The 27,126-nt window shown below is 37.3% G+C and overlaps 1 protein-coding gene across 2 annotated transcripts in view; it reads left to right on the forward strand.

Annotated features, from left to right (window-relative positions):
- LOC119784335 (potassium voltage-gated channel subfamily D member 3-like) overlaps window positions 1-25,915 on the forward strand; it is a 145,820-nt gene extending 119,905 nt beyond the window's left edge. Inside the window, exons 4-8 of one of the 2 annotated variants that reach the window (XM_038286329.1) lie at window positions 15,070-15,171; window positions 20,484-20,516; window positions 20,630-20,722; window positions 21,070-21,332; window positions 24,216-25,915. In XM_038286329.1, the coding sequence (XP_038142257.1) occupies window positions 15,070-15,171; window positions 20,484-20,516; window positions 20,630-20,722; window positions 21,070-21,332; window positions 24,216-24,390 (666 nt within the window). In that variant the 3' untranslated portion in view covers window positions 24,391-25,915. The remainder of the gene's footprint in view (window positions 1-15,069; window positions 15,172-20,483; window positions 20,517-20,629; window positions 20,723-21,069; window positions 21,333-24,215) is intronic. The other variant, XM_038286330.1, reaches the window with a different exon arrangement.
- The last annotated feature ends 1,211 nt before the right edge of the window (window positions 25,916-27,126 follow it).

Below are 27,126 nucleotides of genomic sequence, written 5' to 3' on the forward strand. Positions count from 1 at the left end.
GTCTTTGCAGTTGTAAAACTACATATTTTAACATCATGGTGCACCTGTAGACCAGTTACTCCCTCTGCCTTCAAAGGACGGTTAAAAAAGGACTGAACCCCAAATATGAACAAAATCTCTTAATATCTCCATATTTTATTATAAATCTGGGCCTTCGTTTGGTTGTTTTATGGGACTTTCTTGGTTTTATTTTTTTGGGCTGCCACCTAAGAACCACAGCATTTCAGTAAAACTGATTTTACTTGTGATCTGGAACATTTCATCAATTCAAAATAGTTGTTAATTTAATTTTGTTTTATTTGTGCTGTGCATTCAGTGACGTTCAGTAGACAGCTAAAATGATGGTTTTTCACAGGCTCAGGTCCAGCTTCGGAGTGCAAATAACACTGGAATGTAATTATTCTCCTCTGCTCCTAGTATCCCTTCACCAGGTGTCTCAAACAACCAGAAGCAAAATAAAATTTGCTATTCATTATCCAAGCTCTACAGACATTGATGCCTAAGCTACAAAAATCTTTCACACAAGTTAATTTCAGTTATTAAAATAGACAACAGTGCTGAGAAAAATCCATGCAAAATGTACTATAATTCATCATCGATCTGTTTTTAAGCCTAAGACCTATTATCAGGTTAGCGTTGACACCGCATAACCCCCACAACCTTCTCTAATAGTAAAAAAAAGACATCTGAAAAAAAAAATGTCTCTCTTTCTCTAAGGACAGTTGACGTGTCCCTGGGCTAGCTTAGAGATGTAATCCCTCAAGTAAGTTGTGAGGCTTTCCAGAGGCAGTCATTAGATCTTTAAAATACCTCAACTGATATGTCTCAACTTAAGGAAACAGCTGCTTTGTTTCCCATTTTTCTCTTTCCTCACCATACGGGGACCCTCTTTTCAGATTTTTGTATCAATCTTCTAACTTCTTTCAGTATACATAATGTATGGCTGTATGTTAAAAAGGATAATCTAAAGCCTAACCTAGGACAAATGTGTATCTCATTATTTACAGATTCTATGTATCTAAAATGTAATTTTTATAGACGTGGAAATGTAAGTATGTGCCAAAGGGGTAGCTTGTGGAGAACAAACAATTTTGATAGTAGTTTCATTACGATTCTAACAAATACTTTGCAATATCTGTAAATATCTGGTTCTACTGTACATAAAGATGCATTATTTCATAAAATTTATAACATTTTGGTTGAGAGAGAGAGATATCATGAATCTGTCCTCCCTCTGGTATATAATTGTGCCTTTAAATCTTTTACAAAATCACTTTTTGTTGCAGCCAAACCAAGTATAGTGGCATCAGCTGGCTCTCATACAAAACTGAGCTGGTAATCATGGTTTGAAGGCAGGCCTGACAGTTTTTGTTCACCCTAGATGGATAGTGTGTTTGCTCGCACTTGGCAGACATGCATACCCGGACACATATTTTCAGAGTCCATCTCTCTCTCTCTCATCACTGCCATTCACAGCTTTTAAAAGCTATGTATTTTACACCAGCTCCTCTTCTTCCCTAATCCAAGCTCCTCTGCTTCCATCCACTGCTGCACCCCCCCCACCACCACCACCTTTTCGCTCTCATTTTTCTTTTACCTTTCCTGTGATTAATGCCATCCATCTCTGGACATGTTCTCTGGTTGCAGTTTAAATCTGTTTAAAGTCCTGCAACTGTGACCTGACCACTGCCTGGGTCTTAACTAAGCATAACCTTGTCTGCTGAACAAGACTCCACAAGGCTCTGTAACAGAGCCAACTGTTCCGGAAAGAAGAGTAGGATTGGCCAGTAGAGGGTATTCTCTAGATGGAAAGCAGGTTGAAATGAGATACGAAGAATTAGATGGAGATAAAAGAGAGGAGAAGGAGATGTACAAGAAAGGCCAGAGGGAAGGGGTAAGCAGAGGAGGCAGAGTAGACATGGGATAGAGCTGGAGGCAATGCATGTCCTGATGTTGTGTTCTTTCCTGAAATAGATATCACCCAGATGAGGTGCTGGCTGAAAGTTTATGTCTGTAGGCCTGTTAATGTGTGCATATGCATCTGCTGAGTGAAAAAAAAACATCCCCATCTGCATCTGATGGAGGATTGCATCTGTGCAGCACAGTAGCTGTGTTTGCATCCACCTTGCTTTCTACAACCTCAGTCTCGACCCCAGCTGTATCGCCTTCCCGTGTTATTTTTTTCTGAGCTGCAGTGTTGAGCAGTGTCTCAAGACACTGGCATATCACAAGACTCCCACACCAATGAACCACTGTAGCACAGTGCTGTAGACTGTTAGAAAAATGTAAATGTCATCATTTCATTTGTACTAAGTTACAGGCATTTGGCCTGCTAGGAATGTTGTGTTGTTTTAACTTCAAACGGGCAAAGCAAATGTCTCCCAGAAAGGGAAGGGTTGGGCCTTGTCCACTTATGCAGTTGCAGGTGAGTGATCAACACCAGCAATAAACCTACAGCCCCCTTTTTGTATGTGTAACCCCCCACCTCCCGGATGTCTCTGTGAAGTCCGATAATAAAGGCAGGGGACGGAGAGGTCCTGGCAGAGTTGACCACAGACATTCAGGGAGTGTCATTCTCTGTCTGTTTCCACTCTCCTCTTTTGCAGAAAAGTAACTTTTGTTTGTGTTGGTTTATTTCTAGGACAATAAGACGTTATCATCATCAACTGTATCATAGACCTATATATCATAGACCTATATATCATTAACCAGCATCAAATGGCATTTTGGAGGCACTTATAAGCATATTTGGCTTGCCTTTGGTGAGGTCAATGATTTGCCTCAAGCACCAGGATATCCAGTGGATTGTCATCCTCCCTTTCATGGCATTATGACTGAAATACCTTATGACCACTTTCAGGATAATGTTACACCTTATTGCTTCAAAAGACTTATTATTGCTATTGATGATGGAATGTTTATAAATATGATTATTCTTTTAATTTTTCCAACATTGTTAGGTCTTCCCAGTACTCATTACATACCATTTCTTAGACCTATTAGTTGTGCTCCATTCATTCTGTTGTCCTGTAGTTAAACAAGCTTTGTGGAATCAGTACAGATATTTTAATCTCCAGATTTGTAAAACTTATTTCTAAACAATGTCTTTTTACCCAATTAGGTAACCTGTAAAAGTAATTGATAATCTATTGAACTCAACCTTTTTTTAAGCTTATTAATATTACATAATATATTATCTCTCCTGTTTCTTTTGTGGAAGGTTATGTTTTTGTGGCTGTTCAAAAAAAAAAAGTCCAATATTTTCTGCTATCATTTAAAACTGTGACTGATGCTTTTACTCCAGGTAGTCCTCTTGCAGCATAATGGGATTCAACTTTAATTCTGAGATCCATTTTCATGACACAATACAGAGTGAAACAAAATCAACTTATGCAGGCACACTGAGGAATCTGTTAATGCTTTATAAAAACTCACTAAATTAGGACAATTAACCTGCTAATTAAAACCATTTGAATTATTGGATCTCTTCTCATGTTGATAATGAAATTAATAGAAACTGAATTAGATTGTCCTGACCTTTTTGACATTAGTTCTTACCTTTTTAGAATGAGTCCATCTCATCCATCTAAATGTTGCATAACCTAAATCCGATATATATACAGTATGTTTTATTTTTTATTAATTTATTTATTTTTTGGAGTTTACATACAGGAGTCTCTGCTAACCTCTAAATATGATGGAGCCCTTGTAATTTCATTGTCTGCTTTTTTACTCCTAATGACAGCTGTGGTTCTTAAAGCCCCTCCGGTACCATGAATCACTCAGGCATGGCATAGTCTTCAACACCCCATTACTGCCCTCGGCAGAACATGTAGTGTTTTTTTAATGCTCAATAACCTAAATGACATACAACCTTCCCTGTCATTAAACTAACCATTTGCAAGTGCCACTAGTCATTTACCATAACAGAAATGTCGTTTTCTCCCTACATCTCTCCAACAAGTGGATATGTTTCCAGAAAATTTGTTCTTCCTGAGGTCATTTCTGAGAATAAGGAAAGGTTCAACTGAGAGCTAAATCGGAAAGCAATTTTTAGATTGCCTTTCACTTTATTGAAATGACGAAAGGACAGATGGGACGAAAGGGAGGAGGAATTATGGAGGGGAGGATGTGCAGCATTAGTCCGCCAGCATTTTCCTGCCTCCTCTTCATCTCACTCCTATCCCTTTTTTTTTTGTCCCCTCACCACACAAGTCTTACCTTCCTTCCCAGCCCCCACTCCCATCAATCTTCATTCAGGTCTAATTGTTAGCTGTGAGCCGAGCTCCCCTTACAATTAACCATCCATCTGGGTGGCGGTGAAGAGACAGCCTCTGATCTATCTCACTGCACAGAGAACAGCTACATAAGGATGCCACCAGTTGCTGAATATGGCAAGGGAGAAAGCGCCGAGCATTTCAGACAAAGCATTTCTGTTTTTAAGATATTTAGCTACGAAGGACAATGATTAATAGATGACACTTAACAAGCCGATAATCCTTTGAAAGCTGATTGAGTCTGGTAAAATGATTCTCTGCTGTTCTATTTGATAAAACATAATTTGTTTTTAGCAATCACAACATTTTTGTAGTAAATCACTCTCAAGCAAACAAAGAAGAAAAGGGGAAAAAATATTTCATTTTGGTCTCTTCTTTCCCCTCCTACTCTTCCTATTTTCTCTGACCTGAAAATAATTTCTTAGCCGACCCTCAAACGACTGAAATCAAAAGTCCAGGTGACCTTTGTCTGAGATTATGTTGGCCCTCTGAACAACCATAAAGTGTTATGTGTGTTGCAATGAGATAGACACAAAAAAAAAGTAGACAGAGATGGGTTCAGCGTTACTTTTTTAGTATGGGGTCTGGAAATATGAGAAAAGAAAGAAGAAAAAAAAATCACTGCTGCTAAGAGACAGATCTACCTGTTCTCATTAAGAAGAGCTGTGGCTTAATAAGAAGCTCTCCTATTCTGGCTCTTGGCCAGTTTGAATAATTTTATGATAGGTTTGCTGTGCAGAAGCCATGAGATAAATAAATAGGGAAATTAAAATACAAAAATATTAATTTATTTATTTTTCTCTCCTTTTAAACTCCATATGTTAGTCCCAATAGTGTCACTGGAAGCAAGTTCATAATTTTCTATGGATTCCTAACCGCCACCCAGATGGATTTTTAAACCTTCTAAATGTTTTTCTTTAATCTCTATTTAGACTTGATAGTGTGTTCCTAGTTTTTCCTGTATATGTGTACCCTTCAAACTGCAGCAGTATAGACTGCAGAATTTCTTTTGGCAGAAGTGCCAGTCTGTATAAAAGTAACTCTTCACATGAGTGTCAGCTGCCAAACAAAATAAGTCTCCTTGTAGTTATTTATGTCAAGGTAGGGACGTGCTTTTCTTCATCAGATGGCCCCTTTTCCCTTTGCAGGGTTCAAAGGCAGACCTGAGGCAAAACCTTAACTGGTCCAAAAACTCATTTGATCTACTTTTTATGCTGCTCACAAACTATAGAGCCACCTTAGAGTGTTGCCATTTTCTTTGGACTGAGAAAAATAAAAAATTATGATAATACATCCTGACTTCCCGCTATGATATTATTGTATTTAGCACTTTTTTTATATTATTTATTATACTTATATCTATTTTATGATATTTATAAATGTAACAACCCCTGCCCTCAAGACCACTAAAGTTCAATTCTGGCACTGGGTGTAACACAAAAGTCAGTTACCTAAACAGATGATGTCAGTAGCAAAATATTATTTATTTTGCAATTAGCAGTGGTTAAATTACAGGAGACAGCAAAACACAGGGAAGCTTTAAAACCTCAGGGTCTCCAAGGCCAACCGAACAAACAAAACACCCTCGTATTTAGTTATAAAATAAAACACTTTCTAAAGGACAACTGAAAAGAAAGTACAATACCTGAACTCCCTGGCTAACCACAAAACAAGGAGAAAAGAGTTTAAAAAAAAATGGCAGAGAACCCCTACCAGCTTCCACTGTAAACGGAAAACACTTTAGTTAGACAGTTATTAAATTTGAATCACACAGTAAGGGCTGGTTATCCTCCTGCAGCAGTGTGTCGCAGTGAGCTTGTAACAGATATTTTTAATTTATGCCCAGTATTGAAGCGTGGTCTGCACTATGTTATTGCACGCCACAACACAAGAGGGACAATCAGGAACTAGCTGTGGGACTAGATACGGACGAGGCGGTGAGGAAGTGGGAGCAAGTTTGTGCGACAACGGAGGGACATGAGGGCGAAAAAGAGTAGGGATCCAGGGTCCCAGCGTTCTCGCGCACCTCGCTCTTCTAGCTGGTCCAACTTCATGAGTAATTTTCCACAAGGGCGTTCAAACAAACAAAACAAGCTGGTATCATGGATAAATGACAGCAAACTTCCACAAATTAATCAGCTTATTTAACAGTTTTTGCAGGGAAATATTTTGATAGATTTATTTATAAGACTGAATAAGTACGATTTGCCATCAGTTGTTGACAATTAACACCTTTTTTTAAAATATCACTTATCTAAGGTTGATCAATTTAGTTTAACAGGATCTATTTTTGAAAGTATTTTTGAATTAACTATGCTTTGTTTCCTTTTTCTAGTTTTTCCATTCTATTATTTTATTTTTTGCTGTATTTTCCATTGCATTGCATAATCTCTTTTTTAATCAGGGAGAGATGTACTTGTGTAATAGTGTTTGCTACATGTGAGTAAAAAGTGTGAACATTTTTGTAATTCTAAAATTGTGCTAAAAGGAGAATTTGCTCCCACAATTGTTACCAAGCATCATCATCTAGTCTCTTCCTGAATATCAATAGAGTTTTTTATATCCATTCCATGGAAATGTCTGACCAGGTTTGTGTATATTTATGTAAATAACAGCCAGGGTGAATACAATCGCTTTATTAAAGAACAGCAGCGCTGTGTAAATCATAACGTAAATCTGCTGAAAGTTGGACGATAATAATAGTAACAGAGGAGGTAGAAAAAAGGATGAAAAGTATTTGCTGCAGTATGGGCTTAAGAAAAACTACGTTCATTAAACTGTTTACAATCCACTTGTTATTTTTCCATAATGTAAAACATATAAACCTTAAAATATTTTGAACTTATCAAAATGGTTTCAGAAAATTTCAGACCTGCACAGGTGGTTCTGTCTTAAAAACATCACATATAGAAACAGCACATCTTTGTATTGTGACAATGTTTATTATCTTAAAAGATTTATTTCGAATTGTATGCAATGCTTTTTTATGTTAAATTTCATCAGTTAAAGTAGCAAAAGGGGGACATTGCTTGCTGAGCTTATCTCCATTGTTTTCTGTTTATTAGAATTTGATTCATAGATGATTTTTTTCTTTACTGTTATAAAGGTACTTTTCTAGCTTTAGGTATATTCATTTATTTTCTCTTTCTGCATGTAAATCGACATTTTTTTTGCAGCAAACATCTCCCAACTTGGCACTGGACTGTGATTGACCAAGAATAAACTGATTGTTGAAGTGGATTTTCAGGCTAATTAGATTTCCAGGTCATAACATTTTAAAATTACCTGGCTCTCTTTAAAGACTGCTGCAGTCCATACTCTGTGGCTCTTCTGTTAACAATATACCCTCTATCCTTGTTTAAAGATTGTAGCACAAGGTTGTTTGCTTGGTCCCCAGCTGGTGGGCTGTGCACCAGCTGGGGACCAATCAAACACAGAAACCTGATGTTGCCCTTCAGGCAAAAGAGAACAGAAAAAAAAATCAGTATTTTCTCCTAAATTGCTTGTCATTTGTACTATAAATAAAAATCATAAACTATATTTTCACAATTTTTAGTGAAGTTTTAACAGTTAGAACCATCAGTTTGATTTAGTTAACTGATGGTATTACAATACTTTTCATAGCTCCTTTCTGTAAGTTTCCCTGTTAGTCACAAAAATACTAGCACACTTAAGGATTCTCTAGGATTCTATACATACATACATACATACATACAGTCCCATTTATGTTGAATTAAGTTTCATGCAGCTACACTCTTTGTAAAATATAAATATGTCAAATATAAAAATGATAATATTAATCACGCTCATGGACCTAAAGTAGAACAATAATTGAAACAAAAAAAGAGGAATAAAATGGATTGTAAATGTAAATTTCACATTGACTGCAGTTTGTAATTAATAACTAAGAATTCCCAGCTAATAATGTGTGCTTATTTAAATGAATGTGTTTCATATACTAGATTCAAGACATCACAATGGTTGACATTTTAATGGTTACATGGCATTAAGCTGGAGTCTAGTAACATAATAATTTGTCTATTGCTAAAAAGACAAATAAGTAATAAAAAAAATAGGTATGTTAGTAAACATACAGCTTTATTGTTGATCATACCCTTAAGACTAATTGGTGTAAATAAAACCACTGAGGCATTTAATGTGATTAAAATGTATGCATGACTAAATCCTTTTTTATTTTTTTTAAACATATATAAGCCCCGTTCTCTGCTAATAAATTCTCTTTCTTTAATCAAGTTTTTCATTAGTCAGTCAGTCAGTCAGTTTTTCACTCATTCATTCTTGGTCAGTCCGGGTCAACAGAAGACCTCTGATGTCATCACCCTAAGCAAAGGCTCCCCTCAGGGCTGTGTCCTGAGCCCCCTGCTGTTCGCCCTGTTTACACATGACTGCATCCTCAGGTTCACCACCAATCACATCATGAAGTTTGCAGACAACGCTACGGTGCTGGGCCTCATCAGAGACAACAATGAGCAGGACTACAGAGAGGAGGTGGAGCAGCTGGTGGACTGGTGCAGGGATAACAACCTGATCCTGAACATGGAGAAAACGAAGTAGATCAATACTGACTTCAGGAAGAACCGGCCTAACCACACTCCACTGCTTATCAACAGTTCAGCTGTAGAGGTGGTCAACTGCACGAAAATCCTGGGGATGCATATCACAGATAACCTCACCTGGACTGTAAACACCACCTTACTGGTCAAAAGGGAACAAAAGCGCCTGGACTTCCTGTGGAGGATGAGGAGAGCCCACCTGTTCCCACCCATCCTCACCACCTTTTACAGAGGCACCATAGAGAGCATTCTGACCAGCTGTCTCACTGTGTGGTGTGGAGGCTGCAATGTCGCAGACTGGAAGAAAGTGAGAAGAGTGATGAGAACTGCAGAGAAGATCGTCGGGGCTCCTCTTTCCTTCATGAAATACTTTTAAACCCAGCGCTGCGTCTCCCAAGCTCATAACATTATCAATGACCCCTCACAACCCCACCATGGACTGTTCTCCTTGCTGCTCTCGAGGAAGAGGCTTTGCAGCATTTAATGCAGGTCCAGCAGATTCCCAAACAGCTTCTTCCCAACCTCCATCAGATTGCTGAAATGTTGAAAAAACTTAAAATCATGTATCAGACTCTGCATCAAACTGACCATATCAATGCATTTTTTTGCACCATGTTTTTTTCTCCCACAATGTTTACATTTGATCACTGCTAAACTTTAAGAAAATGGAAATGCCATGAGAGATGAACAAAATGAAATTTCGTTTTGTATACACAGAACAGCAAGACAAAGTCCGTCATCCTCAAAAAGGCTTAAACTTTTTGTGAACTGTAACACTTCCAATATAGGGGGCTTTTTTGCTTTTTACACAACAACAAATATGTGTATATTTTTTGTAAATGATACAGAAGCATTAAACACCATCTGTTGCTTTGCAGAGCCTCAGTATGCTAGCCTGTCTAGGTATGTGAGCCTGTCTAAACAGGGACATATGCGTAGTGTGCCATGTACATTTCCTTAAGATACAGCTGCTTTTGCCCATGAACTTTCCACCTGGCAGTGTCTGTGTGTAGGTGTTAACACCAACCCTCTGTGCTCTTAAAAATGCTTCAGTAAGAGTAGAACCTCAGTCTCTAATGTCATGGCCTGAAACTGGAGTGCCACTGTCCCTCAGGTCCGGGGAATCAATCGGAATTGTAAAAGTGGATCTGCTCTGGCAGGACATGCTTTAAATGTCCCCTCTATTTCCTCTGTGCTGCCTAGCAACTATTGCCAAAGTCATAGGCTGCTGTTTGCATGGTGACCCCAGCTTAGACAATTCTATTGGCTGAGCAGACAAGAAGGTTATTTGAAAGTCCTTTGGGAATTCTCTGCCAAAGCTAATGTTCATATTGTGTTAGTGCACAGATAGAGGAGAGAACCCTGTCAAGGTCTTCAGGAGGGATGAGATAATAACACAGGTGAAGAAGAGGTAATAAAGAGTTTCAAGAGAGGTGCTATAGGTGCTTGTGTATACAAATAATATATGCACACCTGTTAGTCATTTATGACTTTATATCATGTTAACATTATAGTCTTTTCTATGTTAGGGAAGGTCATTGTAGACTAACTTGATAGTTTGCTTTGTCTAGGAATGACACACAGTTAAGCAGATATGGCAGTTTTCTGATCAAGAAGATGAAAGACAGAGCATACAGTTAGTCACTGCAGAAACTGAGCTAAAAGCTAAACAGGAATAAACACTGAAAGAGAGTGGCAAATGCATCATCTGTTACATGAAGTTGTTGACAGTAGTAGTAGTGTAGCTTCCCCTCCCCACACCGGATGTTGTCATATTCAAAAACAGTTTCATCCTATGTAGGGATAAAACAGAGAGAACGTTGAATTAAATGTTGAAATAAAACATAACCCTGAATTAGACGACAAATATATATTAAAGGGAAAGTGGAGTTGATGTCTTCCACCAGCCGAGAGATTGATTTAGGCTTGATGCGTCCATGCAGACAGAATTTCAGCCCAGCGAACCTTTGAAAAAATGTAGCACTAAGTAGACAGCTTCACCATGAAAGACATGGTGGACAAGCAAAAGCTCCTACTGGTGAAGGCTCACAAATATGAGCTTTCAGCCCAAAAATACCACTATGATCCACGGATTCTGAAAATCTCTCAGAAATAAACTATTGTCACTCTTGAATAATATGAAAGGCTTCAAAAAAGTTGGGAATGGTTGTGTTTTTTACTTTGTAATGTATTGTGGTGGAAGATTGTGTTTTGCACTGTAATTTTTGCAAACATAGTGTCCGTAACGTACGTGCGTCAGGCATAAATCTAGTGTTAGCCTTTAGCAGCAGAACTACAGATATAACTCCTACTATGAGCTTTATCGAAATGTGCCTATGTCCAGTCTAGTCTCAAAAGCTGTCTGAGAAAAAAAAAAGTTTCCTCAAATATCTGTGAAAAGATAGGTTGGTTTCAGGAGCAAAGAATTACAGCGTAGTTCTGCAATAGAGTTCCACCTATGTATCAAGTCCACTCATTAAATTTCCTTGCTCCTAAATATTTTACCAATAGCTGTCAGTAGTGTTATATTAAAGTTGAAGCATTCGGGAAAGACAAACTTCATGTGGCCTTCCGATTAGCTCAAGAAAAGACAGCAGAAAAATTCATGAAATGGGTTTCCATGGTTGAGCAGCGGCATCCAAGCCATACATCACCAGCACATTATAATGTGATGGATGCAGTGGTGTAAAGTATGTCTGAAGTATGTCTTGATTTTAAAGAGTAGGCACATTCTCTGGAGAGAAGAATCAAGATCCAAATACCTGTTGGACAAATCTGGGTTTGGGGTCTATTAGGAGACTGGTACTTTTATGACTGTAGCCTGCTATAACCTCTCGGTTCCAAAATGCATATGTTTTTGCCATGCTGAATAGAGCAACTGCGGCCAATCATGACAGTTCCACCAGGTGTGCCCTGGTGCATTTCTGAAGTGTCCCAGATGTGGCTTGCACTTGCTGCTTCTAGACTGCAGATGATCTATTTTTGCTGCACCAAGTCCACGTCAATGTAGAGCAGAGTGGATCATTTCGACAGCAAGTCAACAGATGAAAAGCAAAGTGTATATGATTGAGTTTAAAAGTAAAAGACTCCATGTGCACACTTAGGATGCATTTACTGGACTTCCATGTAATAAGAAATTATGTTCATACAGTTTTTCACAACCATAATGAATATGATCACTGAATAAAAAAAATAACTGAAAAAGTAAATATTCGAACTACCTTACCAATGACAGATCCAACTAAACAAGGTAAGATAACGAGATAAAGCCCAGGTACGTGATACGTTAGCGCTAGCCAAGTGACCACTTTACTGGTTTATGATTCTATTAAAGCCTACAGTACACTACTATAGTGAGATGTTGCAATCCTGGCATGAAATTAGTAAAACAGTGCAGAATCGTTCAGCTCTGAAAATGCTTCCAGTGGAGTAGGGTGTCTGCTGCTTGGAAGCTGTTAAACCAGGGACCTTACATATCCAGTTTAACCCTAGCATAGGAGGGAGGTTTGATGAAAGGAGGCCATAGGGCTGTTTTTCAGATGCTTTGCTTTGCTGCTCAGTTTCAGGGAGAGGAATTCTGAACTCTTCAGCAGCTCAAAAGATTTTGAGTTGAGCATTTTTATCTAATACTATTTGTCTGTCCGTCCATCTGAAAAAGATTACTTTGGTCAGATAACACAAAATTTTAACTTGTATAAATCTCTATAACACTCATATGAACCATCACATTTATCCCCAGAAGTACATCAGGCCGTTTTTTTGTTTGTTTTATTTTTTCATTTTTGCTGCCCTTCCATTACACAGCTTTTTCTGTAATTGATTTGTTCACATAATCCATCATCCTAAATCCATGCAGAAAAGGGCAACACAACAAAAGCTTTCTAAGTATCCACAGCTTAACATCAAACTCTTGATTTTGATGGAAAAATAACAGGTCTTTCAGACCCGAGTAAGTCACACACTCTTTTATTATATGATGATTTTGATGTTTTTCAATCGTTTCCTAAGTGTTTTTAAATACAGCCCTACAGTATGTATGCCTGCCACCCTGCATATCTTCAAACATGTCTTCCAATCAGTTTTGTGTCCACTGATTGGTTAAGCTCTCTAAATTCATACAGGTATCAAAGTTCAGCTCTTTTAAGAGTCTGTTTTGAGTTCAGCTTTTCTTGTTTGTTGATCATTGCAATACAATCAATATCAATCATTGGAATCCTCTGGGAACTTCGGAGGTAACAGCATGCAGTCCAGAGCATATATGACTATGTGGAATTAACATTTTGAAAACTATGCCAGATGGCAGATTTAAGTGACACAAATTATTAGAGATTACTCAGGTTTAAGTGAAGAAGAAAAAGCCAAAAGCCTTTGCACTGTCATAAAGCGTTAATGGAGATGGAAATCATAGTCAGCATTTTTTGGGGCTTAGCACCTGCACAACAGTGCTACCTGCAAACAGTACTATACAAACAAAAGCAATTTCTGCAAGACTGGACATCTTACTACAGTAAATCATTTTTATTTACAAGCCTAATGTATTTCATAAATTACTAGCATTGCTGCACTCAACACAGAACTGCAATAGTCATGTATTTTACTCTTTAGATCAAAGTTTCAAAATGCTAAATTCTGCAAATGAATCAGAAAGATAGATTTGATAAGATGATAAAACCCTGATAAAGTCACCCAAATGTATAAAATATAGAGGATGCATTATGACCACAGCCACTTCCTTCTTGTTCAACAGATTTTTTCTCAGATTTAGTTCTAGATTCTTTCTACCATTCTAAAAGATTCCAAAGTTTCCTATAAAAAAGTTTCAGTTGTTTTTCACTCAGAATATAACTGTTTGTATTGCTGATTTATGTCCTCTAAAATAACACCATAAGTTCAGGTCATACAGATCATAACCTACTCACTCACAAGGTTTGGTGGATTTTAACAGGTCTGGAAACATGAAGAACACAGAAGACTGCTATATCATGTTGAACACAACCAGCTACTTTTTAGAACTTGTTTTAATCTCATCTGTTCATTAATTATTAAAATACCCTCATTAATTAAATATCCTCTCCCAGGATTTTTATTTTTTTATTTTAGCACTTTTCTGAGCAGTACCTTTATACAACAATTTAACAGATAATATGCTTGCAACCATGGTATATAAATATTAAACTTTTTTTTCTATTTTAATACATATTTCATTTCAAATTATTGTTATTATTATTGTAACTATCAACATTTTAAAATATTTCCTCCTGCCGGATCATTTCACTCTCAGAGCTCCACTGGCATAAGAACAATCCTGCCTTAGTTCTTTCTTGTACCCCTACTCTGTCGTATTCATGTTTGTTTTTGTGTGCCTAAGACAAGACATTATACAGCCAGAGAGAAGGAGCTTCTTCACAAACCTTAACCTGTCAGTTAGATGACTAAACCTGCACTCAAAGGTATAGTGGAGGATGTTTTTTTTCCGGATGGATCATCAAAAATAAGTGGTCCTCCTAATCGTCAATCATTCTAGTGATATGTATACGTAAGGCCGTACTATGTGCTTGTCTCCATTTTCACTTATTGCCAAAGATGTTGCGAGTCTAACATAGTGGAAAAATTGCAAATCTTCCTTTGGAAAGTAAGCTTGTATGAGTGATGCAAACGGCAACTTTTAAACAGAGTGTGCATGAGGAGATATGGGCTCTCACATGCGGTTAAGGGTTCTTCATGTGCATTTGTTCTTAAAAGTGGAGAGGGCGGGTCTTTTCAAAAATTCAGGAAAATCCTCCACTATACCTTTAAGACAGTTCTCACATGAAACTAGGAAGCACAACAGTGTGGCAACAAACTCTCATTATTTATTTAACTGGAAAAAACCTTCTAACATGGTTCAACTAAATCAAATTCAGTGTTTTAAGTGGTGCAAATTACAGCGTGACAACTATGTCCTGGATCCATGCAGGATTTATCTGCTCTTCTAACAGCTGCCCCTCAAACTGATTCTCAGTTCAAGGACTCTGTTATCATACAATTCCCATGAAATATATTTACATTTAATGATCTGAGTGAATTTGTCTCTGGAGAGCCAAAATAAATCAGTAGTAGCACATGTTTGGTCCCACCAATGAGATAACAGGCATGTAAAGTTTCAGTCAGTAAAATGCTATGGGATGTGATATATGGCCTGCTAACAAGGGATTTTTATGCTATCCTTCCCTTTGCAGAAAGCTCGCCTGGCCAGGATACGAATATCCAAAACAGGAAGCTCAAGTGCCCTCCTTCACAGCAAGCGCAACGGCTTGTTCAATGAAGCTCTCGAGCTCACGGTAAGATTTGTTTCAGCACATAATTTTTTATTTAAAAATTCAACCAACCCACAGGAGGTAGTTAAGTTTGTATGTATTTTAAGTGTGAACCCATAAAAAGCTGACCTTTGCTCTAGCCGAGCTTCTAAATTCTAGAGTTGCTCCTCTATATCTTAATTATCCCAGCATCCCATCAGAGGAACTAAGTGTGTTCTCATTTGGCGAGCAGCAAATCTAATGTGAGCATCTCTGAGCCCAGCTGCCCAGCTGAGGAACAGGCTTCAGGCAATGCAGCAAGAAGTGTACACACAACACAAGGATGTTCCCTGCCTTTCCAAAATCTTGTGGTTTATGAGGAAGCACTGTAGTGGCCCTAAGGGCTGACACAGCACAAAAACAAGTGTTTGTTCCACATTTCTAACTCATTCTTCCAGCGTTTTCTTTGCTCTATCTCTCTATCCAGCAGCACTGGTGAATACACAATCAGAAGGGCACCAGTGAGACTTCTTGGCAAAGAAACAACTAATTCACAACAAACTGCAGGGACTGCCACTTGCCTATATGCCGTATGCTTTTGACTTTATTAATTAGATGAGTGTTAAGAGGTTCAAGTTGTGCACAAACAAGAATATGTTATTCTATGGGAACCTAAGAGATTTTTTTCCCCTTTCCTTTACATGATAAAGTGTTACATAACCAATTTAATCGCCAGCTAAGGAAATCCCAACATTAAGGCTTGATACAAGTAAAGTGAAATTGTTTGTTTTGTTTGTACATTTGTCTTTAAACTTTTTATAAACATCTACTTTTTCCCTCATATCCCAACATACAGAATAAACAGATAGAGTGGGGCTGTGAAAGTTACATTTTCTTTTGTTGAAAAACTATCATCACTGCTAAAATAAGCAGTGAATTAATGCAGAAAATATTTTCCAGTCATTTCAATCAACCTTGTCCTTGGATTTAACCCATCTCTTAGAGAGCAATGTCTGTTTTTTTTAATGGAATCCAAACCAGGACTCACCCTTCACATGTGTTTTAGGGGTCTCACAGATATGTGAAAGTTTCTGATAGCTGCAGTGTATGTGTGGGTGTGTGTCCGTGTGTAGCTCATTAATTCCTTAACCTAGATAGTTAAATGAAGTCTCCTTAATTGTCATAGCTCAGAACAGAGGACCCGGTATTCAGGCAAGACAGACAGTGGGAAACTAAAGGCATCTATTAACATCAAACAGATCTGTTGTAATAGCTGCTAGGATGTCTGTGGCAAGAAAATCTGGAGAGAGGAAACACAGGTTAGTGACCATGTAAATCTAATGGAGAAAGGTTATAAATGTGAGTCACTAACCTGGTTTACAAGTTCAGCCCATAGCCAGAGAATGAGGTAGGATCCAGCCGATGCGCCGCCAACAAGATGCAGCGGGCGCCGCCTGGAGTGTGCCAGATGCTTCAGCCCTGGAGAACATGCATTAGTCCGAAGCCAGGTCAGGCAAACAGATCAGAACGGGAACAGACTGGAGAATGTGGATCAGATGAGCAGTGAAGGAATGAGAGATTTAGCCAGTCATCAGTGCCAAGATCATGACATTAATGATCATTTTGCTCACTGGTTTTCTAAATTTCTAAATATTTTGTGTTACATATTCAATTTTTTATTTCAGAGACCAGTGTAATTAAATGCCTAGCAAACATTGCACCTAGTTTCAATATCCTTCTATTTTGAAAAAAAACAACTCACAAGCACCTTTCCTTTTGCACAGGAAAGGTGCTTTAACTCAACTTCTTGACTTATTGGCTCTCATTAGCTTTACATCACAGTTTGTGTTTACCTGCCTGGCACATCTAATTAGAGATGTATCTCATTAGTATTGGCTGGTAAGGTTTTGGTGACAAACACTCTATCGCTAACTCTTTGCCCAGCAGTTTGAGCAGCATGGTGGTGGTGCGCACAAGGTCAGACAGATGGTTTTTATTACTGGTTCTGATAAATGTATGAAAGTTAAACAAATTCTTAATTGCTGTCAAATGTTTAATCGTTAGGAGGCTTTTTACACACAGTGTGCCGGGCACCACACAGAGCGACACAATGTGTTTTGTCACCCGGCAGATCAAGCTGTTTCCACTCTACAGTATGGTGGCCACCTGGGTAGTGAGGCACGGCCGCCTCCAGATAGACTGCTGATATGGCTCCTGCAGTCACATGTATGGAGGGGAGACAGAAATAGCTCAGCCCTAAACACCTGTGACCTATTGCTGCGTTAGCTACAGATTAGCAATAGCAACACAGGTGAACCAAGGAACACTGAGTCATCAGCGCAGCAATGTACCCCCTCAGCAAAGAAAGCATCTGCTTTCAACAACAGCCACATGCTTAGCAAACAGAAAACAGCTCCTGCAACTCCTTCTAACATCGTATTTTGCTTGCTTCACACTGTTGCTGTGTTGTAAAGGATAAAAGTAGATCTTTCAGCTGAGCTACAGGTACGGCTGAGGAATATGAAAGCAACTTATTAGAAGTCTGGGAGGAAATCATAACAGGACAGGAGCCCTTATGATGTAGTAAACTAAAGATAAAACTTACCAGATTCAGGGTGAAGATATGTACTAACCTGTTTGGTTTGAAAATGAACAATTGATCTGATTTATTTGGGATAGATAATAATTTATTAAAAAAACATGTTCACTTATATCTCAGGACATTTTTACGAATATTAATTTAGTTCATCAGTTTGAATACAAAAGCGAAGGTCGTTCATAGTATTTACGTAGATTTATTTCACATGGAGTATATTATGTACAGTAAGCTGTGTATTTCTGTAGATTTTATTAATTGATGCTAACAGTTAATTATGAATAAAAACATGTATAACTTCAGTTTTCCATTGCATTAAAATATTATACTACTCCTGTATACAAAAGAAAATGTTTATTTGATATGATGGTATTTCCCATTGAGCCTGTTTTTTTTTCTACTGCTTAATTTTCAATCAAAATGGTTTTATATAAAACTCTATTTACATAACTCTACGGAGGTCAAATAATCTCAAGATGCACACACACGAGATTCCCACATGCACAGAATGATTCAGAAATGCAGAAAAGATAAACACATCCACAGGACAAGATTCACAAACATGTTTCTGATGCATACACATTCATATCGTGATTTACAAGCTTCTTGTGCACTGTGAACCTCATTGCATTTGTGTGTGGACAGAATCCCCTGACTTGACTCAATTATTAAATACATTTTTTGCAGAATGATTTGCAGTTAATCAGAAGTCTACCTCGTTTTAGCCATTAGGAAAAACACACCCAAAGTGAGCGAGGATAAGCTTAAAAGCCAATCACATGAATGTGTTCACGCAGCGCTACACGTGGGTATAGTAGGTGTGGTAACAAAAGCAAAGTGGTAATAAAAAAAAAGATCAAATGTGGGAAATGTCAAATGTTTGTAAATCAAAGGCTTCACCAATTAAAAAATATTTTGACCATTGTGGAACCAAAATCTGTTATGTGATAATGGGACATTTTGTAAGCTTTTTTTTTTTTCTCCATGTTTTGAAGTTATGCATCAGATAACCTTTGTTTTACCAGTAAGTTAACCTTATTTTGTTTGAAATTTATCTTTATCTAAGTTGTAAAATGTTTCAGTTGTTTTGTAAATTTTTTTGCAGTGAATAAATATGGGTTGTTTTTTTTAAAACAAAGTAATAAGTACATCCAAGAAGCAATCCCCTGTTGCCACCCACAGCCTTACTGTACAAACTGCTATGAAGGTGATGGGGAGGACTGAAAAGCTCTTCTTCGGTCTATCTATGAGCAGCCTGTACTGCTGAGAGTACTGCTGGACCCATCCAACATCCTTCATAAGAAATACGAGCTCTTGCCTTCTGGCAGAGGGTTAAACATCCCAAAAAAGAAACTGAAGGGCTTTAAATACTCTTGCAATGGAAAAGTGTGCAATAATTTTGTGTTCTGCGTGTTGTTTTAGTATTTTATGTTATTTTTATTATTTTTTTTTATTGTTATGAGTGTGTATGTAGCCTATGTGTGTGTTTTTAGGTGGTATTTGTTTATATGTGTATTTATTGTTTCTAATGGCAGCTCCTAGTATGCACTGTGCACTTGGGTTCATGACAAATGTCCCCTAGGGAACAATAAAGTATCTTCTGTTCTATTGTTGGAAAATGTTGGTTTTGGTACTTAGAAGGCCGCACAAGAAGATACTCAGTTGTTATGTAACAGTCTTCTAAAAAGGAGGCTCACTGTTTTTCATAATGTTCTTTGTTTTATGAAGAATTGCTCTGTGTGAAATCATCTCCAGAGGTTCTAGAGGGGTTCTTAGAGCAGAGCCAGCCTTCTGTATCAGCTTGTTGAGCTTCATCAAGTCATTTGCATTATGCTGTTACCCCAGGAACGTTGGAGGAAGAGATCACACTTTGCCTAACTGACATTTTGAAGCTATGTAGCATCTTGCTGTAAAAAAAAAAAAAGTGAAACCTGTTGCTTATGATCTAGATCTACTTATCCCCTTCTTATGATATATAGTTTAATCATAAATGTTAGTAGGACTTTATGATAGAAAAAACATTGTTGGCTTGCATAGCTATCTCGCTTATTTTAATTGTTGCAGAATTTAACAAATTAACATTAACAATTAAACAATATCTAAAAAAAACAGGTTAACTAGAAAAAGATAAGAGAAATGCTTAACTTTTCGCTCCACTGTCATTGCCAGAAGCTATGTGCAGGTCTCAATAGTTTGCACTCATTACGTGGATCTTTATAAATGACAAGTTATCCTTTATATTTAGAATGAAAATGTTTCTATTACATTTTACTCTTTTTACTTTTGTTAAGTAGAATCCCATTCATACATACACATTTTGCAGTTATATATTTGTAAGCCTCCTCATCTGTGTCTCTGTCTCAGCTCAGCTCTGTCTGGACCTTCCTGTAAATGTCTGCAGAGTTGGAAGTGCCACCCGGCATTCATGCAAAACTATGTTTATGCAAGTAAACTCATAAACGTCAGCCGAGTTGTGTAAAGCATAAGAAATATGGTAAACAAGTCATTAGAAAGTTCCCTTTAGCGAGCACAGACAAGACAGCAAAATGTCACAATGGAAATTTGATGTGAACTGTATACCGAGGAACTATTATGTGCCAGAAATGTTAGACTGTCTGTGCCCTAGATGTTAGGAGAATCTCACAATGGTAAATATTCTGTCTGACTGCAAATGCTGACGGCTGACTGCTCTCAGTGTAAAACTATGAATCCCAGTAAAACTCTACCTGTCTTGTTCTTCTGTCTGTTTTTCCGATTGAAGAGACTTCCATACAAGATCAACTTTACAGATCAGGTATGGAGAAAGCAGACGGCGGCACACCTCCCACGTCACATGGGTGTTTTCCCAGAGAGAGAGTGAAACCTAACATTTTTATTGGTGTGTTTGTGTGCGCTTTAATATTCCAGGGTTCCAATGAGGATGAGAAGCATTTAAGCAAATCTACCTCTTTAATCGAGAGCCAGCACCACCACCTGCTGCACTGTCTGGAGAAAACTACGGTGGGTGCAAGCATATAACTGAATACAATCTATCTTTCATAAATTATTTTTTGTTCTGTTTGTTGCTTTATTCTGAATCACACTGAAATATGTCAGCTTTGGCTCCTTTATGTATTATTTTCACCATATATCTCGCTTTTACCCCCCTTCTAAGGAATGCAAATATAGTAAAAAAAAAATGTAAAAAAGAAAGTATACTTTTGGCACAGTCATATAAAGCTTTTACAAAAATAATGATTACCATTAATTACAAAGTCTGTTCCAAGTAACTTAGACTAGGTGTGCATTCAAAGATGAGTCCTTGATATAAACACAGATGACCCTTTCTTCTTGCTTTTGCTCCATAGAACCACGAGTTTGTGGATGAGCAGTATTATCAGCAGAGCTACTTGGAGGCGGGGCTGCAGAACTATCCGTCCCGAAGCCCGTCGCTGTCCAGCCAAGATGGCGTGACGGGGACATGTTGCAGCAGGCGAAGCAAGAAGCACCATCACACTCCTTTACCAAACTCCAGCGCTCCAGCACACATGCAGCCATTGAAACACTCGCACTCACACCCACAAGGCTTGCAGGAGCTCAGCACCATCCATATTCAGCCCCTAAGTACCAGGTAAGGTCATGGTTTCTAAAATAAACCAAAAAATAAGATTTAGTTTTTTAAAAAGGTAAAGAAAAAAAACATTATAGTCAGCTCTTCTGTTTCTGCTGCATTGCATTTTAGAAAGTTTAGGATTTTCTAGTGTGCTCATTGTACTTTATTTTAACCCAAAAGGTGACAGTATCTTTAAAACATTTCTGCTTTAGAAAAGTCCAAAAATCTCATTTCAATGTTTTCAAAAAAGTAGAGTTAACATACAACAATTGGAAAAGTTGTGTTTTTACTACACTTTAGATCACTTTAGATTAGAAAATTAGATCAACATTTAAATAATTATTAAATAAATGTTTAAGACTATGCAGTGTTTACAAAAATATTCATACCTCAAATTTTTTTATTTTTTTTTTAAGTCAGTTAGGATTATCAAAATCATTTCTATTAACTAAATGACTTAATAAGGAGTGGCAGCAATATGTTATTTCCTTACACTCAGAATAGTATTTTGTAAAAAAAAAAATCACTTTAATAAAGTTCTGACGATGAAGTCATATTCCAAAATATTTGAGTTAATTACAGTGAAATCTGGGGATTGGTTTGTGGTGACACTCTGAAACAAAATACTTCTGTGTCAAGGCATTGAAAGATAAAAAATATGGAACAATTTATCAACCATCTGAAATATGCTCACTGGGTACAAATTCCTTGTGGCTGAATAGGCCAAGGTGACTTGTCCAAATAATTATGTGTAATTATAAAAAGAATAGGAACCTGCAGGGACTATACTGTTAATGGATGTGATGTTTTGTGTAGATTGGGTTATGCAAGAGAGTCCCATTATCCACAAAGATAGAGAAATGTAACAACATGGGCCAAAAGTGTAGATGAGGCCATTTCCAGAAAATCAGCATTGAAAGCCAGACGGCTAATGCATTCAAGAAAAAAGACCTTCATTTCTGATGCAGTGCTGGGGTCTGATTTAATGAAGTTAACTTTGTTTTGCCAAAATGATCTTTGTCACATTTGAAGTGCAAAGGGAAACCTGAACACATCACCTCAATTGTAAAATAATAGATGGCTGCATTATGCTGAGGGAGGGTTTGGTTGTTGGAGAGACTCCTCTAATAGGTGGCACCATAAGACAATAATCTTACGCCAGAGTTAGACTGTGGGCACAAATGGGTCTACAAAATGGAAATGAACTGAAAGCAGCATAGCTTGAGGACACAAAGTCACTTTCCAGATTCATTTCTATTCAATAATAGATTAGAAGTTACCTTCACATACCTCTAGTTTTAGAGCTACAAAGAAAAATCAGTGATAAGAGCTCATAGGTGTGTGCAACAAATCACACTATCAGGATGAATTGGCCACAATTATTATCAAGATTATTACCAGAAGCTTTTAATAAGATACCCAAAATATTTGACCAAAGTAAATTAAAAGTCAATTCTATTAAATACTAGATATATTTCTGCAAACTTCCGAATTTGAAGAAAGTCATTAAAAAGGTGTTCTTGCTAGGGCAAGTTAATGCAATAATTTCACAATAATTGATTACACTTAATGCTGATATTTACTTTATCGTGCTTTAACGCTTTTATTTTAGTATTTTGCTGATTGCTGCATCATAGGGGTTTAACTCATACTCTGGAACAGTAGGTAGCAATAATACGCCGATAACCTGTCTGTCAGCCTATTGAGATGCACCATTAGCCGAAGAATGAATGAGTTGTATGGAAAAAAAAGAGGACCGAAAAAACCACAAATGTACAACGTGCACCTGCAATTGCTCTCACAGCAGACTACTGGACATCATTCGGTAATCATACCTATTTCAGAGTTATGGCACATTATATAGATGAAAAGTGGGCGCTACATCGGCATGCTTTGTCTGTAAAGAAAACTGAAGCGGGATATTTTGCTGAAAGATGCGCGGGACACTTTACTGAGGTTATACTTGTGTGCCTTAGGAACCAGCTTAGTACAGAGGAATAAAAAAAAAACTTCAGTAAAATATGCACTTTATGTTCTAGTCCAGTTTAAAAGGAAGTTTCATGTGTGTTTTATTATTTTTTTGTGCTGCAAACCGGTATTGAACATAGACTGGGCTGTTGATCAGAACTGACCCGTTTGTCCTGATTGTGGCTCAGGATTTTGTTTGTAGGGAATGTCCTATCAGTGGCAATAAGCTTTAATTCATTATTCCTATTATTATTTATGTTAATTTATTAAATTTTGTTACGTTTTTTAAGTTTAGATTTACACAAAATGTTACTGATAAGTGCTGATAAGTGTTTGCACGATAAATGTTATGACACTTGCATTCATACAGCAAAACATTGCAATAAAATTGCTATTCACACTACTTTTGATTTCATTGTTGGAGTTTGCTTATACAATGCGATTAATCAGGCAAAAGATGCTATTAATTCCGATTAAAGATTTGAATCGTTGCTAGCCCTAGTTTTTAGCACCAACATTTAGCAAGTGTTGCTTAATTGACATTTTAAAACAGAAAATGTTTAGTCTGTGAGAGTAGAGAGAAAAGCGTTTTCTTTTTCTTAGGAATTTTATTTCCATATCTTTATTATCTGAAAACATTTTGTAATTGCAAATGTAAGGCCAGTTTGTCCATCATTGACATTATTTTGTGTTTCAACTTATCTACTTTGTTTGCCATTCTAGAAATAGATAATTTCTTTCTAAGCAGCAAAAAAGTGTGTGTATCAGTAAATACAGCAAACATTTCAATGACTATCATTGCTTAAGGGGTACTCTCAATTTTCATTGAAAACTACAGTTGTTCTCCTCAAACCCAATTCTGCAGCTATATTCACGTTTTTAATTTCTTTAGGTTTATTCTAACGCATGATTTCCTTTCATTTCCCCCCACAGTCGTTCCAGTCTAAACATGCGTATAGAGGAGCCAGCTCCTCTGAACTGCCAGAGCAGCCAGATCACAACAGCAATCATCACCATTCCTACGCCACCAGTGACGACTCCGGAAGGTGAAGCTCACCATCCCACCAATCCCTCCCTTCGAAACGTCGTGAAGGTTTCTGCGCTGTGAAGACTAGACTGTAGAAGCACAGCACAAAAAAAAAAAAAACTCAGAGAGACCCACAGAAGCAGACAGAGAAGGACTCACAGAGGTGGAAAGGGCTTGCAGACAGAATTTGGCCCTGTTGGAGCCTGCCCTCTGCTGGTCATGTGTTATAATGGCACGGACTCCCTGTACACATGGAGGATTGATTTCAGAGACAGTTTCTTCATGTTAGTGGTCGGCAGATGTGTGTGTTTGTATGTGAATGTGTGAGTAAAAGAACAAAAACAAAAAATAAATATGGAATCTTTTAGGATGAGGACTGTTTACCTCGAAATGTCACAGGTAAGTTAGCAGAGTTTCCTATCTTTCACTGTGCACAAAAGCACCTTTGTTATGATTTATGCTTGAGTTTAACCCATTTTAGTCAGGAAATACAAAGGGGGATGAGGACAACTTAAAAGGAAGGGGAAACAAAAACAATATATATATATAAATATATATATATCCCTCATTGATCAATGCCTTTGAAATAGAGTACTGCCCTTTTCAGCCATTTTGGTCCACAAACCTCCTTTTCAGGTCAGGCATTATTCCACTTTAGTATAAATTCTTAAAAAACCCAAAAATCAATGGGTGTGTGTGCAATGGCGTTACCACTGAGTGTATCTGAATGAGTGCTTGTAAATTAAAGACAGGTTATGTGTTTTTTCTGAAAGGAGGTGTGTGTGTGTTGTGTGTGTGTTTCTCTGAGTTGATTGAAAACTTGTATTTCAGTTATTCTGGAAGTATCTATGGCTCAGTATATGATAAATATGACTAGCTGCCACTCAGAAGGGTTCTTTGCACATACTTCTGTCAAACAAATTCTCAGCTGCAATGGTTTCACACAGTTTGTGCTTAGGTTGCAGGACTTAATATTGTTAGATTTTTTTTTTCACTGAATTTACTTTTAAATTATCTGCCTCCAGTAGCCCACCTGGTCTTGAGAAAACCCATTTTATTTTACAAATAAACTAACGTTTTCTTGGAATCCAAATCTCCATGATGAAAAGCACAAAGCATTTGCTGAGAATTTGCTGACATAAATCTGCCCTGAGCCCGTGATCTTTGTGAATATTGTTAATAGAATATTTTGTAATATTTGACCATCGTTTGGCAGAAGCAGTGAATCTGTCCTCTTGTTCTCGCTCTCCTCTTTACATCCTTTTCTCTCTCTCGTTGTTGTCCTGTTGTATCCCTAACTTCTGTGTGAACAACAGTATGCTTTCTGTAGTTTTTATAGCTGTCAACATTTTTATTTCTTCCCTAAACTCAGCGAGCATTTTCAGAGTTGTTGAGTATATGTATGAACTCTCTGTGTGGTTAGCAAACTTGGTGTTTGTACTTTTTGTCCTCGATGTTAAAGGATCTCTTTTTTACTTTATCTTCTGGAGACTTTAAAGTAAGGAAATCTGTTGTAAAAAAAAATATTATCACAAGGACCTAAAGTTTGCTAGATGAACAGGATTTAGCAGATCTCTAAAAGACCAAAATGCCAGCGAAGCTTCACAAAAATGTCTGCAAACCTTAACTTACTCCCAGTTAAAGTCAGTCCATGTAAGCAATGATGATATCTGAACCCACACATTTGGCCTTTTCTTTTTCCATCTGAAATACTAGTTTATTGATGTCCATTCTGTCTGTAAATCAATGAGAAAACTCTCAATAGTTCATTAAAACGGGAAAAAAGCAGCAGACTAAATATCCACCTTTGCCAATCAAGGGAACTTATCATTCTTTTAATTTTTCTTGTAACTTTTTTCATATTTGTTAATTCCTATATTTCTATTGTCAAGAACCCTTAATTTACTTTCAGTTTTCCTTTCAAGTCATGTTTCTGCTTCAAACTTACCAGATCTTAATTTTCCATTTCTGAATGTTTTAAACATTTAAAACAGCCTGAAGGAAAGAAAGCCTTTAAAAGGTAGTTATGAATGCAAATGAGAGTTATCTTTCTAAACCTGAACAGTTTTTCCTTTACTCATGAGGGTTTCACTATTCTACAGAAACGTATCTATACTATTTTCCAAGGCTCTGTTACAAAGGCTCTGCATTTAGGCTTGTAGCTCGCTAGGGCCATACTTATTATTCCAGATCTGAGAAATATTTAAAATGGCCAAATATAGCAAAAAGTGGTTTCTAACACCAGAGCCAGAACTGGGTTCATATTGTATTAAAATCAGTTAACCAAACAGGAGTTATGTAAAAACAGCAGAAGTAAACTACAGCAGCTAGAAGTCCGACTTTTCAGCACCATCACTCAGTATTTTACTCATGACGGTTGAGCTCCACTATAGTAAGGGGTTAAAATGTTTTTGGAACACCATCTGCCATGTCATACAAGATTCATAAGTTTGTTTAAATTTGTTTTTCTTTGCAACCAATATTTTTTTAAAGAAAATAATTTCAAGCTAAGGCTAAACATTTGGTTGTTTAAGGGTAATCGTAAAAAAAAAAGTGGTGGGTGATATGTGCAACAATCGTGTGTTAACAGGGTACATAGGGAAAGAAAAGCCAGCTGTAAATTAGTGCAGTTTCTACGCTGAGAAACTTTATTTACAACCAAAGTTGATGGTCTGGCTGCTGACTACACCGGAGTCGTCGGTCATTTTGAAGCAGTACCTTCCTTCCCTTGAAGCCAGTATCTACATTTGTTTATTATCCTGAGGTGAAATGCAATTTAAAAAGAAACAGCTATCAGGTCATTTGAAATATTTACTT

This window comes from Cyprinodon tularosa, unplaced genomic scaffold (genome assembly GCF_016077235.1).
Source record: "Cyprinodon tularosa strain WSP-4 unplaced genomic scaffold, ASM1607723v1 ctg223, whole genome shotgun sequence".
Taxonomy (NCBI): Eukaryota; Metazoa; Chordata; class Actinopteri; order Cyprinodontiformes; family Cyprinodontidae; genus Cyprinodon; species Cyprinodon tularosa.